Raw genomic sequence first — 15996 nt, 5'->3', positions numbered from 1 at the left:
ATATGCAATTCCTAATGTACGGTTTAATAAACGACAGTTACAATGGACTCGGTCAGTACCCTTGGCACGAAAAACAGACACCATGAACACAGACAAAACTGATCTCTGAAATACATCAGATTTTGCAGTTACAAGGCTGCTGGGTTTTGTCAGACAGAGTAAAGAAAACTTCAAGCCATCTTTTTTTTTCGTGTCTGCCAAGGAAGGAGGTTCTCAGGGAGCACATGCCATTGCATCTCTCAAATTTCTTCTGTTGGCCATATTAAAATAATGGACACAAGGCAGAAAAGCTAAAACCAAATTATTGCTAATAACAAGGCAACAGGAACAAAGTATAATGAATCTAAGGGTAAACTATGCTACCCCAAAATCATTATGAGCTGCACACAGGTGTCACAAGGTTTTCTTGTTGGAAGTTATTATATTAGTTACCACATTAATTATTAATTTTAATAGTTAAAGTGGCATGGCAAATGTGGAGAATATCTGGTTCTCTGCTTTGGCAAATAGGCATATTTTTTCTCAGTGTGTGACTGTAAATAGACCAGTAAAAGTATGATGGAGCAGGGAATCCCATGACCCAGAAAGATTTTATATCATCATCATCATCATCATCATCATCATCATCAGTGACAGGGTAACTCCTGGCTGTGAAATGGAGGGTGTTTTGCATAGTGACATCTCTAAGCTTTTCAATCTCCAAATTATACAATGCCTGTGCTACTGTGGGACTCTGTCCTGCACCACAAACCCTCTCAAACCTTCCTCCATACCCCCGGTGAGACAAAGTTCAAACAGCACAATTCCTCCTGGGATATCACTGGAGATATCCTATCAGGGATAGGACCATTGGTTAGGGCTTAGATTCCCACCGTTCTGCCATTTCTACCTCACAAGAATTGCTGCTGGCACCATTTCTTCTTCGCAAGAAAGACACATAATAGGCACAGATTAATAATAGGGCAACATCCTGAAGTGAGAGCCTGGATCAGAAGATCATGCAGTGTAACTACCGTTCTCTCTGCGACAATTTGAGACACCATCCAGTATGTAATCACTTCAGCTGTAGTAAAAGCCAGGAGGAGCTTTTTTTATTCTGTGTCCAGAAAGGTAACCAAGACAGGACTCTCCACGATATGTTAAAATCTGATGACACCTCAGTAACAAAGAGGTTCATTTCCAGAGCAGGGACAGAAACTTCATTTCTGTGACAGTGTAAGTCTCATGCATTCAACATTCCCCATAAAAACAGTTCTAAGAAGCCACAGCAGGGCTTTCCCTCACTCCTTCTTTTGGCAGTTGCCTTTAAACTGAGGATCTTGCCTTTGGTCCGTGACTGTGTTATGTTGCAGCTGGCTAGTCCATGTCCAGCCATGAATCCTGCTGACTCAGACCCAGAGCTTTACCCAAACACTTGTATTCCTGGCTTGACTTTCTGGCTTCCTCATCACTGTGGACTTGTGCAATGATACGGCCTCTTGGCTACCATCAACGAACATACTCTGATCATTTTGCTTTCTTTCTGTGGAACTGTGTCCTTGCTGGTGGGGTCACTTGTCCAGATGTTCGGCTTCCTGCTCCCTGACACTGCAGAGAAGCCTGCCTTTGGTGCTCTCTGACAGTCTACACCTGCTATCAAGAAAATTAAAACTACAGCAACATCTTCCCAAGTATATATTCAGAGCATAGATCTATTCATAACATGGCTTCTAAATGAAGAAAAACTATGAATTATAAAAAATAGAGTAATAGATTGTCAAAACTTTCTTGTATCTAGAGAAACATGAAATGCGTAATCAGATTAATAAAAAGCCACAAAGAATTTTTTTAAATGCAGTAATGTTTAGTCTTCAAAGACACAATTCTGCCAACTAATTCTTTGTAAGGTCACATGGCTGTAAAACTTTATATAATGAGAAATCCACATAAGAATTTATTAGGGATTTATATCACAACTAAGACAGGCAGGAGTCTTTTCCAGAAGAATGATTTCCAGTTTGGGAATAACACATGTATTTGTTTCTGAGTTAAAATTAGTATAGACAATGGTTGTACAATTGTGCTAGGTTTTATTACATTTTATGAATTTATGGCTTCAAAGGAAACAAATATGTGCTTGTTTTCTTAATCTTGCAACGTATTCTTTTTTGTTTATTCAAGCCTTGATCCTACAGGGATGAGATTAGCTTTTACAAGCTGAATAAAGCACCAGTTTTAGTAAGGACTTACTGTTGGCTTTAAGTTTAAAATATCCATTAATATTGCAGGTGGAAACCTTTCATAATGTTCAGTGATTACCCTAAATCAGAATGCTGTCAATTTTCTGTGACATATGCATATAGCCAGAATAACACAGAATCAGAACAATAAATCACAGCTTAGCTCACGGAGTCACTGATATTTTAGAAGTCTGTCCCATTTGGGACAGTCTTCTGGGTCTGAAATATTTCTTTTTTATATTTGAGGCAAGTCTATCAGATAAAATAGGATAGTGGTTTAAAATAATCAGCTCCAGGTAACAAATTATGTCTTGGAGTTAGACAGAGGGGAAATTCTCCTCTATACTCTTCTGTATTGCAAAAATGAAAATGTATTGAACAGGACATCAAAACAATGCAATTGGTCCTATGTGCTGTATTGATCTTGCTAGTCATATAGTTAATATGACAACTTTTCATTTTCTGTCTTTAGACATGTGTCCATGCTCAGGTCTGTTTTGTTTTGAGAAGTACTTCTTGAAATCAGAGACTTCCCTTTTTATGTTGAGTTTATCTTGTGCATTAGTAGAAGGACAATAATTCAGGAGCAAATGCCATCACAGTCACCACAATAACATGTTTGCTTGTATTAATCCAGAGGTACAGTCTGCCTCTGTCCCAAACAGCCGAAGTTTGTGACTATAGTCACTGTGTCAGGGTCCTTCTGAGACTGGGTGCAACAGCTGCAGAGAAGGATGGACCACAGTTTGTGGTCAGTATAGTCTGCTTGACCACGAGCCCCTGAAAGGTTGGACAGCAAGAAGGCACTTAAATTTCAAAAACCTTTACTCTCTTAGAAGGGAGAACAAAAGCATTGTTTAAAGAGCCTCATGATCAGCAGGACCATGAGGAAAGATGAGAAGTCATAAGGTTACAGTAACATATTACTGTGTTCTGCTCCAAGATTATTCTCCCAAAAGCATTCTGTAGAACTTCAAAACAGAACAAAATGAGAAACAGAAGTGGAAATTGAACGGGAGGAGAAAGAGGGAAGTGGAGAAGTAAAACAGAGAAGGAAAGAGAAGAGGGGAAAAGAGAAAAAGGGAAAAGTAGAAAATGGAAAATGAGAAGGGTATAGTCTTTGATCTACCTTTAGACAAATATAAAAAGTGGAAAAGGGCCATTTGATTCTATACAGATACGAGGTATTAGTGTTAAAAGCCTATCAGCTCCCTGATTATTCCAACAAAGCTCACAAACAGCAAGGGATTAAGACAGCCAAGCACAATCCAAGTCTTTAAGTATTAACTATACTCATTTTCCTGGTCTTTGACTGCTGTTTTCTGTGATCATGCCACTGAGAAGGAATGCTGCTCAATACAGGGCTATCTTGAAAAATCATGTCACCAAGACAACTATCTAGTCAAGTTCAGAATACTTGCAAGAATGGAGATCCCACAAACTCTCTCACCAACTTCTTCTAGAACTTAACTGCTGCCGTAGGGAAGAATATTTTCCCCACTCGTTCAATCAAAATTTCCTTTGTTGCACCTTTTGACTGTTATTTATTCTTTTGCTCTGTTTTGTACTCTAAGAAAGTCTGCCTCTATTGTCTCTACCACCATTCCAATAGTGGTGATGAGGACCACGTCATCACCTTACCCAGGAGTGGAACCTTCCTGAGGTAAAGGGTGGCTGAAGTTAAGAGAGACACCTGGGATCTACAAGTCAACAGTAATAGAATATTGGACAGGAACAGATGACAATGGTGAGGTACTAGTAACGAGAGAGAACGTGAAAAAATAAATGCTGTGTACTCCAGGCTATTATACCTGCTTAACAAAAGTTTCATCTTCAGATGAAGAGTGCCTTAAGTTTCTAAACTGGAACAAGAGAAGTTCAGTTTGGGAAATGCTCGGAAAATGTGAACATGACCCTCAATCTTTAGGCTTTCCCTATAACTTACGAGATGTATTTTATGTAAACTGGCAGTTGAGAACTCCTTGTGTCATGACCCTTACAGAGATAGAGAATCACCTGAAGCCTGTCAAACTGTTCCACTTGCACTTCAGGACAGATACAGACATTATGACCAAGCTCCTGTCTGATCCTTGTGCAGATACATGAGGATGTGGAGATAAGTGCTGAGTTAAGATAAGTGCTGCCCCGCCTCTTCTGGTTTCAAAATGCAAAGTTTGTTTCTTCTACATACTGTGAATCAAAAATGGAAAGGTCGAAAGAGGTTGGAGGCACACAGTTGTCCCACCTTCCTCAGTAAGGAAATAAACACTTCCTGTCAACCACTTTGATGATGGTATCATTCTAACAGACTGTTCCACATCAATATTCCTTCATGGATTTCAGTCTGCATTGTTTGTGTTGCACTAATCTACATTTAGAGATTTATCCCTGAAGAAAACACATCGGAGCTAAGTATTCAGACACAGGAAAACCAGCTTTTGTTCATATCGGGTAAACATATCACACAGGATAGTTAATATTTCCAAAATACTTCAATGTATGGCTACAGTATTCTTATTATACACAGAACTGAGGACAAGACAGCATATTCATGTAGATAGTCTAGCTTTCCCCATAGTTGTTTTAGACATTTATACCAAATCATATATTTACTAGTGAAGTTTTGTTCTACTGACTGTATAGGAGCTAAATGAGACAGTAGCTTTTTTTGAATGCTGTTTATGGAAATTCTGCAGTGTGTCTGGAAACAATATGTCTTGGAATAGGACACTTAAGACACGAGTAACTTCAGTATACCAGAGGGCTTGTAAGCAAGTATTCATTTAACACTCATACTGTAAATACTCAGAGGTGTCTGCATTAACTCCTGGTTGGAGCAGTAGTTTTTTCCCCACTTTTTTTTTTAAATGAAAACTTCTTTGTTGAACAAGTCAAAGCTCATGTGGGTAAAGCAGTAACAGAGTTGCCACAATTCCATTCTGTCTCTTGAAATTCTGTAAGGGAACTGTAAAAAAGGAGCTACAATACTTCAGGTCACCAGTGGTTTGTTTATTTTTCCACTGAAAAGCATCCTTGAAATTTTATGCATGTTTACACTTGCACTGAACACCTCCCCCACTCCCCAACTCATCATATCTCTGGCCCAGGATGTTGCCATGTGGTACTCATTTGTCAGATTTGCATCTCATGATTGATGTAAGTTTCACTATAAGTGCATCAGAAAGAAGTCCTACACCCCCTATAACCTCCTGAAACCCCAACATACAAAAAACCCAACAAGAAATATACATGTAGAATCAAAGACTTATAATATAAGGCCACCTTAAGCAGTACTTTGAGTTCAGTCAAATATTGCTTGGTAAAAACAAATGGAGCTATACACTAATATGACATACTTTATAGAACACTAACTAAAAACTAAAACTCTTTCAGATAAGTGTTTTTACATTAATACCATTTCACTACAATTAACTAATAAGTTATTTTGATCAAGAGTCAGATTTTTTCAGCTGAGAAAATTTTCAAAACTTTTATGTGCTTTATGCCTTTCCTGTAATTGCATGTGAAAGAAACTAAAGACGAAACTAAAAAAAATCAAACCATGTTTGTTAAACCACATTCATGGCTTGCCTGAACAGGATGAAATGTTTGCTTGTTTTTTACAGTGAAAAGCATGAAAGGGTTTGAGTCATGTAGACCCACACCCACAAGCACCACAAAGTGGCAGCACTACTGTGGAGCATTCATTATAGATGAGTGGTTCCTCCTTACCAAGTCAAGAGCTGTGCTGGTTTGGCAGAGTGTTGAAACAGATGGAACTGGAACAGCTTTTGGAAAGTTGAAGGCTAAAAAAGCTAAGACTTTGGCCCTCTGAGAATAAAAAAGCATCACATTCACAGAAGTGACACAGTGTATTAAGTTAGTCCGTAGCTAACCAAAGCGGGATGGCGGAAATAAAGATCCTTACTGTGGGGAGACACTGCTCCCTCACACATCCCTCTGTGAGGCAGCCACTGCACTGGCAAGAAGGATTGACCTGATCAATGGATATTTTGGTGTTAGGAATTCCAAATATGAGAGGATTCCTAGAAAAGCTTTTGATTTTGCATAATTTCCCCCTCAGTTTGCTTTGTAGACCACCATACAGACGTTGATGCGCAAAAATTACTCAAGCTACAACCACATTTGTTTCAATTACCCACAACAACTCTTTCACACTTGAAGATATACCTTCTAATGCAACACGACAGTACTGAGCCAGAAGTTTTCTGTGGGACAGAAAGAAACACAGGAACAAGCAGCAACAACTCTAAATTATTATATTTCAAGAACTGTTGTGCCTGCAACATATGTTTGACAGCTGTTAGTTATCTAGTTAAGACATCAAACATATGACAATACAGTGTATATGTATAATGGTGGGGAAAAAGGGGCTTGATACATTCTGTCACCTGGTTCAGTTTTTTGGTACCATCAAGGAAGAGAAAATAATACATCTAGAAAGGCTACATAGCTCCTCTCTTACCCCGAACAGATCTGCTCTTTCAAGTTGCCTGTTTTTCCCATGAGCATGGCTCACAGATCAAGTTGTAAAATTTTTGAAGGGATCATTTTTAATTATGGGACCGGATTCTACCTGAGATGTTCAGGGTTCAGTCTATCACATCATCCATGTTGTGAATGAAGGTGTTAAAGAGTGCTGGTCTCAGTATGCACCACAGGGTAGTATACTAATGTAGTAGTAACTGACACCCAGTAACTGCACTTCATACCACTGATTACACCCCTTCAAGCATGTGTAGGTCAGACTGTTGTCAATACACCTCACTGCCCACTTATCTAGTCTTTACTTCATGAGTTTATCAATGTGGATGTTACAGGAGACAGGGCTGAAAGTCTTGCACAAGACCACAAATACCAGATGTTTCTTCCTCACACACTGAGCTGGTTATTTCATTGCTGAAGGCTATGAGCCTCTCAGGGAATATTTTCCCCTTCCCATGTATGTGCTAACTACTCCTTATCATCTCGTTCTTACTAGAATGGCTTCCACAATTATGTGCTCCCACGCCTTCCCAGGAACTGAGGTCAGCTGGTCAGCCTGCAGATCCCCAGGTCCTGCTCCTTGCCTTTTTCGAAAACAGGAGTGACACCGGATTTCTTTCCATCCATAGGACCTTCTTCTGATCACCAGAATCTTCCAAAGATTGTATTCCAAAGTTCTATCTCAATGACATCAGCCAGTTTGATGAGCCTTCATGGATGTGTCTCATCACGTCCTGTGGACTTGCAGTTATCCAACTGATTTCAATGTCCCTTCACTCAGTCTGCCTCAATGGGGGACTAATCATGGCACCAGACTTTCTGAGTTGGGCTCAGGGCTCAGTTTCCTGAAGGGAAATCTTACCAGCAAAAAGCGAGGCAAAGAAGGCATTGAGTACCTGGGCTGTTTCCATGTCCTGTCATCAGACTCACCCCATTTCACTTTGCAGCAGATCCACATTTTCTCTAATCTTCTTTTTGCTGCTGGTATTCCTGTAAAAGCCGTTCTTGTTGCTCTTCTCTTCCCTTGATAAATTTAATTCCAAAAGGGCTTTGACTTTCCTGAGCTCATTCCCATACTCTCAGACAGTGTGTCTATGTATTTGCCATGCCACCTGACCCTGTTTCCAACTCTCATATGCTTCATTTTACTGTTTACTTATATGAAATATCACCAGAGATGAATCAGAGCTTGGATGCCACACAGGATTATATTCTGGAACAGTTTTTCAGCAAACCCCAGTTACAGGCTATCCAAAATATCCACAGTTTATAGGAAATTTTGAAGCATGTCTTGGAGCACTATTCTTTTCTCTCAAGAGTCATCAACTTACTCTTTAGCAGGCAGCACAAAATTAGAATTATTTCTACGTGGGTTCTGTTCTCCTTGAGTTAGGTTATGTGTATCACTTGTAAGAAAGGAAGTGATTATGAAATGCAATGAGTAATGACAGATACTATAATGCTCTCTTAGTTGCCATCTACCAAAAAAGTACAGAGAAAGTCAAAAGCTATATTCAGCTTTCCAAAGAAGCAGAGACGGACATCATGACTATGCATGGCACTCTGATTTCACAGTTCAGAGAAAGATATGTCACAAATAGGACTGGAAGTTAACTGTACCTCATCAGTTATAAGTTACTGTGGTAACTCTTCACAGCAAGGATTGGATTCAGGGGCAGAAGAGGAGGTAGACCCAGAGACACAAGACTCAGGAGGTTCCCAAATATGGAATGAACTGGCTGAAGCCCTTGTTTGTTAATATTTTGTCTTCTGTATTGAAGATGAAGCAAAAGACCATGAATGATGGTGCAATTCATATTCAAATCTCATTGCTGAATCTCTATTACCAGATTCAGGCTACCGTCGATAGAATGTTTGGAATAAAACACATTTGACTGTCTCCAGAAAACCCTGGTTCTTCTCAGAACCCTTCAGGAAAACTTGGTACAGACCCTGGCTCTTCTCAGACTGGGCTGTAAGACAGCCAAAAATGATGTAAAATACTGCAGTTCTTTGTCAGGACACATTCAGCTCTGCCAGTTGCTTTTCCCAAGGCTTTCTGACCAGAAAGTATGCTGAATGATACATCTCTCATTTCATGCTCATATGCAAATACATTAAAACTGAGGTTTGCTCATTTTGCTCATTCTTTGGGATAATTCTACCTGCATTCTACTCTCTGCAACATCTGTGAATTTTGGGAGCTGGAGCTGCTAGAGATAGGAAGTTTTCATGAAGAGAATTAACCACAGTCTAAATTGGTGGTTGATATTGATGTTTTATGAACCTGTGGTGATAGTGTGGGTTGGCCAAATGGGAAAAGATTGTTTGAGGACTTAAAATTAATGATGATAAATAGACATTGTCTCTTAAATAGTTACCATTAACGACAGCTTAAATAAAGCAATCACATTTCACTAAATTGTAAAATTTACTGTATTTCTAGCCAAGGCACATTTCTATAAATTGGCAAAGCTACTGCATGGATTTGGTCAAATGTGAGATACCACTACAAGAAAAACCAAACTAATCCATGGCTAACACAGCAAAGGAAAGGGGAAGAAATCACAGCCAAAGGCACAGGCAGCCTCCAAAACAGGCGTTTGATCTTGCAATTAATGTGTTAGAATAAGAAATATGTTCTTTGGAACCCTTTGAATATACCAAACATAAATAGTGCAGTCAAATCTCTCCTCCTGATGCTCATTTATTGAAATGGTCCTTCAAACTCCAAGTGCAAGTGGGAAATGCAAGCACAATTGTGATTTTGAGTTCTATTTAAGATCATGGAAATAACTGCTTACTCCAGACTTCCAGTGTGCCCAAGGATGCCTCCAGAGAGGAAATGAAGACAGTTATTATAACACTATATCCACCCCAGCTGGTTTTCTCTTCGGAGGCCTCAAAATAAAAAAGCTAAAAAAACCATCTTCTGTTGCCCAGTAGAGTCACTTAGGAAACATGTAGTTTCTTGTCCAAGAGAATTAACATGTAGAGGGTGTCACACAGAAAAAGAATCCGTTTAGAAAAGTAACAGAATGGAACAAATTTTCTAAGTCAGGTTTGTTCTACTGGTGTTATCAATCTCTTCAGCTACTGAAAGAGATGACCCCAACTGAAACCAACTGATTTTCTATTGTAAATTACTGTGTTTTGCATGGAAAGGCCTTTTATCAGCTATGAAATCAGGCTTGGCTCCACACTGAAAACATGCACAACAGCTGGTAACAGCTTGAATATGTGCCTGAAGGATTACAGTGGTTCATTCAATTTAGACTCAATTGCAGTTTGATGATGTTCAAATGCTCAGTCTGGTGCAAGAGGATTGCAATGCCATCTAAGTTCTCTTTAAGAAGGACTGTGCTTTATTATCGCTGTAATTGTGTCCTGTCTTTGGAAAGAATGGACTGAGCCATCCCTATCACACATGTGATTGCACACATTTGAAACTCAGAGCACATACAACAATTACTTGGTAGAAACAATATTTTAAATGTATAGACATGTTTGTTCACACTCATTATGTCAGTTCATTGTGAAGAGAAGTTCTGGTTTGTTGCTTGTAAGAATTGCACCAGTTGATCACCAGCCAATGAAAGTCAATAATTCAGGATTCGTCCATTAAACTCAGCAGGTCAGGAGTGCAAAGTTTATGTCAACAGCCTAATGACAGCCTTTCTGTGTACAGAGGGCCAATGAAGGAGACAAATATTTACTTTATGTAAACAATTGCTAAGCATGTTACTTAGGCCAAGAAAGCGCTGTTCAGCTTGGTTTATAATAAAACCCAGATGTCAATGAAAAATTTGTAAAGCTTCTTTTAGAGTGCATAAACATAATATAAACTGCAGAACCACATACATTTGAACATTTGTTTTCTATATTTTTTTTAAATGCAGGCACTGGTTTGACTGCAGAGAACTGAGAAATGCTGATAACTGCCTAGATAGCCTAGAAGAATAAATGTCACTTCTGCAAGAAGCTAGAGCAAGTCATAGGGATGAGTCTATCACTCAGACTTGAGATTTTCTGACTTTAGCTCTGTCCACAGTTTGTATGCCAGCATGTTCAGGGCTGTGCTCTGAGTACCTTCTGTTCACTAACTTAATTTGTTATTGAAGACACAAAATGTGTTAAAAGCAGCCAGGGTAACCAGTGGAAGTCAAAATACATTACCAGGCATAATTAAGGGCCAAGTACATGCACTACAAGGCAGTGCCAGATAAGATAAGACAGACCAAGCTTTTATGAACAGAGACATACATGCTTGTCAATTGAACAAAAGAGAAGTGAGAAGTAATTATTAAGACACCAACATATCTTCAGTCCTCCCACACAAACCCAAGAAGAATTGGGTACTGTATTTGCACAATTTTTGTGAACACAAGAGAAAAACTGCAAAAGCTCTCCATAGTTTAAATGACACTAACTCTGGGGGAAGAGGAAGAAAGCATTTTATTCCTTACCTTTTTGTACACGTGCAATGCCAGCTGCAGTGAAATGGACTAAAGCCTTTCAACAGAGATAGTAAAAATTCATCATTCGAACTCATGAAAACTGCTGAGATTTCAGAACTCGTGTTCAGTTTCACTCTGAAGCAAGATCGCATTATTTCTTAAAAGTTTTGTTGAAATAATGCCCAATCCCATCAATTTGCAGGCCATGCAACTGAATTTTAAAGTTCTGAACTAAATATTTCAAAATTTTAAGTATTTTATTTTAGAATTAGTAGTTCATTACTTTAAATATAGGGTTTTATATACTTTTTTGTTTTGTTTTGTTTTATTCTACAATGAAAGCAGACATTCTAGGACTTGGAAATGAAAGCAATGCTTCTACTAAAAGAAAGGCACAACATCTCACAGGTTTAATAAAAAGTTAAACTAGAGCCCAGAAGTTCTCAAACGATTTCAAAGGCTGTCATCTGAATTTTCTCCCTACAACTTCCCACCCACTTTTTCTGTGTAGGAAGTAATCATAACTAGACAAGTTATCCTCTCAAGAGGAACAAGACTTGGTCAAAATATTGTTCCTGATAGGAAACAGACGAACATTTTCTAACTAGTCTTTCTACTAGTATCTCTCACAAAGTCATGAAAGAGCTCAAGCTCTCTGCTGCATGTCTGCTGAGGCTTTTGTTTTATTCAGCACCCTCAACCCTCCTCCGCAATTCAGTGCTCCCCTGAGGAAAACAAGAGGACAAAGATGGTGAAGGCAAAGATAGCAAACTTTTCTCTAAACTCCAAGGGCCACTGTTTTCAGGTTTGTAAAAAATAAGTTACCCACTCCCCATCCCTCAGTGAACAGTTCAATCCCTGAACAGTTTTCTTGCCATTATTTAACAAACTCAAGAACATCTCAAGGTATATTTTTCCCTTTTGCGTGAAACCAGCACAATGATACAACAGAAGGCACCTGCACCATTCCTCCAAAACCACATTTACTCATTCACGGTTTCTCTTTCATTCAAAGGAATTCAGATACAAATCTGTGCTATGGGTAGATAGAGTAGAGCCAGACTCAGAAAAGCAGTGCAGCATTATTCACTGTGCTGGAGAATCCTGGAAAGCAGTGATCTAGAAGGAGACAGTGACAAAAAGGACACTGGGCAAAGCACACATTTAGCAGCTAAAGGCCTGAATACTAGGGGGTCAATTCATCACTCTGTGTCTCCAAACATTTTCATCTTAAATACACAGTTTATTTCTGTGCACTCTACTGCTAAAAAGAACGGTGAGAAAGGAAAATGAGGTTATTTCTCCAACAGTTAGACTGAAAGATTTAAAGTATGAAATTATTCTCTTCTTCAGTAACAGGTACAATTTGTATTAGTCATGTATTTGCAGCACCAGAAGGAAAGGAATATTATTCCTGTCTCTGGCATTCAACATCTGATTTCAGAAGATGAAATAATTTAAACAAAGCATCAGGAAAACATGTAGTGGAATGGAAAGCATGAGACCCACATTATATCAAGCACTTAAAAATAAGATGTAAAAAAATTTAGTAAACATTTGAGAACAGGAGCTTTTGTATTAACAGACAAATGAGTAGGAAGTATTAGGCTAGAACAATCATGAAGGATCGTATGCCCAGAGCAGTCTCCAAGTCTCCAGTGATCTTAGGATCTTGTATAACTCTACTTGATCTTCATTCATGGTAAAGTCAGGTGTCCTTCCAGCACCAGTAAAATTCTGCACTGGAAGAAAATGTCCAGAAACAATAGGGATTATCTTTCCTACTTCTGACTTTTGACCTGACCTTCAAAGGTAGGATATTAAAAAAACCCAGACCTTCAGGTAATAGGAACAGGCATAGACCCACCAAAAAAGTTGTGTGTCAAATAAATACTTGCAGTTTTTGTCATTATACTTGTAGTTCTAATGATCTCCTGTTTATTAACTTTTATGTGCCAAAATTTGGTTCTCTCCTGTCCAGACCTCTCTCATGCACTGTCATTCATCAGCTCAAGAAAAACATTTTCACCTGATGCAACAGAACTGCCTTCAGTCAACAGACAATGTATTATATTTCAGTCACCATTCAGATATACATTTCTTAGACCTGGTTTCAGTTTGTTTCCTTAATTAATTACCTGTAATACAGCATTACATATTTCTCATCTGTACCTATAGCATTTTTAGTGATAACTAATCTGTGGCTTTTTCTCCTACTGCAATAACCACCTGGGGCTTTGGCTTTTAGATGCCAGTGTCAGTGATCTATGATGGTGTCAATTAAAGAGGAAAAATCAATCTGAGCAACATTAAAGTCTTCATGTGAGATACCTATTTCCCAACAATTCTTTCTAATGCTCCTATCACACAGTTATCTAGAGGTCATTTACATAACAAATTCCAACTATTTCTGCAAGACAGTAAAAAAACTTTTTTGATAGAAATGTATTTCCTAATGGCAAAGCAATATGTGAAGCCTTTTCACTTTTCTCAAAATTACATATAAACTTTAAAATCAGTGTTCTCTCTCACTAGTTAAATGTGAGTTTATGCCTTCCAGAGATGCTGAGGAATTTGGCTCTGTTACAAGAACATATGACCTGAAGTTACAAAAAGACTTTTCACTGAAAGTCCATAAAGACTGGACTGGTAAAACTAGACACTTAAGACATTAGAAAATCTCATTTTGGTCAGACTCTTACCAGGAGAAATCTCTGTGCACTGAAACAAGCATCACATCCATGTCTTTGCACTCACATCATGCCTGGCACATTCCTGATATGTCCACAGTGACACATATATCTATCCTAATTGTAAAAACATTCAGTATTCTGAATTTCTTTAAAGTACTTTCTGTTAATTATTACACTCTGAAGATATACTGAGAAAACAGGCATGATAGGCTGCCTTAGAGCTGGAGAACCAATGTATTTATTTCCCCTTATCCAGAATGAATGGGAATTTAAGCTCCTAACTCACAGCAGCTTTCCTATATGAAATGACAAACAGTAAGCAGCAGAGAAAATGAAGATCTGAAATGGTAGACTCTCTTTCCATACTAGGAAAGCAAATCTTAAAATTCACACTTTCTATCTATTTATAAACATGATTTGGAGAAGCCTTACCTTCTATGATCTGAGCTGCTGCACCAGCACGGATTGACAAGCCAAAGAGCAGTAGTGACAAGTCCCAGGTCCACCAGGCAAGCCTGGAGCAGGTGTGCCAAAAAAAGAGGGAGGTGGAGGAAGAATGAGACCAAAGACTGTAATACAGAAACACATGGGGAAAAAAAGAAAAAGTAAAATTTAGAAGCAAGATTTCTTACCATGAGAGCATTTTTTGAAAGTCAGTTGAAAGAACTTAAGTGAGGAAAAAGTTCAGTGCACATGAGTTTTATGCTTATGAAAATAAGTTAATAAAAACTGGAGCCTGCTGTTTCTCCTCCAACGTTCAGACACAAGTGGAACAAAGGCAGCACTCAGGCTCTCTGTGTGACTCACTGCAATTCACTGCTCCAGCTCTGAAATCTGACTCCGTGTAGACTTTCCTGTCAGACCACTGCCGAAAACTTCCTACTGTATTTATGGATGGACGCCCCTTACTGCTGTACACCATCCCGGCACTGTCATTATCCAACCCGGTCTTTAACTGCTGTGTACCCTGACAGGCAGTAGCACGGCTTCTCCAGCTTCCCCTCCCGCTGCTCCCGCCTGCTCACAGCCTCCACTTATCCAATAAAACATGACCTCCAACATCCTTCCATCCAGCATTACACAGGCAGTGATACAAATTCTTATACGGAATGGGACCTTTATCAGGCCATTTTAGCCAAACTTCATCAGAAGCAAGTTTTAAGATATGAGCAGGACAGAGCAGCAGTTAAATGGCAATAAATGCCTGGGATTCACAACTGAACTGTCTTACAGATTTTCTGTCACCTACAGAGACACATCCTTTTCTCTGACAAGCTCTCTAAGTTTAATACTCATATTTACAGAGATTTACACTCTGGATGTAGTTTGAGAGTGTATCTCTGCCTCAGCAGCTGTACATACACGTGTCTGCTATAGAGATCCTGCCACTGAGCATTTCTAATAGTTTCCATTAAAAGTGTTATTTTACCCCTCCCTCCTAACTCAATGAAAAGCATTTTTTCCACTTGTAGTTCTTCAAAGCTAGCACTTGCTCAAGGAATAAATTCTGCAAGGATATGCTTGAAATAATTCAGACAATTTCTAAGTCATGAGATATTTAACAAAGGCTGCAATTGTCACTTTTTGACTGGGACAGGAAGGAGCTTGGAAAGCACTGCATATGGAAAGGGACCAGTGGGCTCTCGGTAGATCTAGATTGAAAAGTGCTGAAGATCACCTTAGGAGAGTCAAAACTGAAAACAGATTTACCTAGGATGGGAAGTGGAAGACAGACAGGAGTAAAGTTTTTTGCAGTAATGAAAGAACAATCTCAATCAATAAACAGAATTAGGAAAAATTTTATTTCATGCTGAATAAAATGCTTGAGTTTGGGGAGGGGCGTGGGGGTGGTTGTTTAGTTGGTTATTTTGGGGGGAGGTTTGTTACTGGGTTATCTTAGTGGTTTTTTGTTGTTGCTGTTGTTGGGGTTTTTTGATTGATAGTTTATTATATTTTATTAAATTAGGAAATACAGAGGTTAGCGTTTTAAAATCTAGAATCTTGATTCTACTCCAGACTCCCCTTTTTGGTTAGAAACCACAACAGGTCAGCTCTCCCAGGTATATTTTTAACGAAGCCACCAGTATGATTTACTATACTCCTCCATAAAGATAAGGAAGA

At 38.8% G+C, this 15996-nt stretch overlaps 1 protein-coding gene across 1 annotated transcript in view; it reads right to left on the bottom strand.

Moving 5' to 3' along the window:
- The window catches only part of COL15A1 (collagen type XV alpha 1 chain), a gene marked incomplete at its 3' end in the record, with an annotated part of 115085 nt that extends 100464 nt beyond the window's left edge, over window positions 1–14621 (bottom strand). Inside the window, exons 1-2 of the mRNA XM_082277640.1 lie at window positions 14508–14621; window positions 14308–14390 (exon numbers count right to left, since the gene is read on the bottom strand). Of these exons, the coding sequence (XP_082133766.1) occupies window positions 14308–14390; window positions 14508–14518 (94 nt within the window). The 5' untranslated portion in view covers window positions 14519–14621. The remainder of the gene's footprint in view (window positions 1–14307; window positions 14391–14507) is intronic.
- Window positions 14622–15996: the final 1375 nt, after the last annotated feature.

The sequence above is a fragment of the Coloeus monedula genome (assembly GCF_965178545.1).
Source record: "Coloeus monedula genome assembly, chromosome: 1".
Lineage (NCBI taxonomy): Eukaryota > Metazoa > Chordata > Aves > Passeriformes > Corvidae > Coloeus > Coloeus monedula.
Note: the sequence above shows the minus strand (reverse complement) of the source record. Positions and strands in the feature narration are given on the sequence as shown.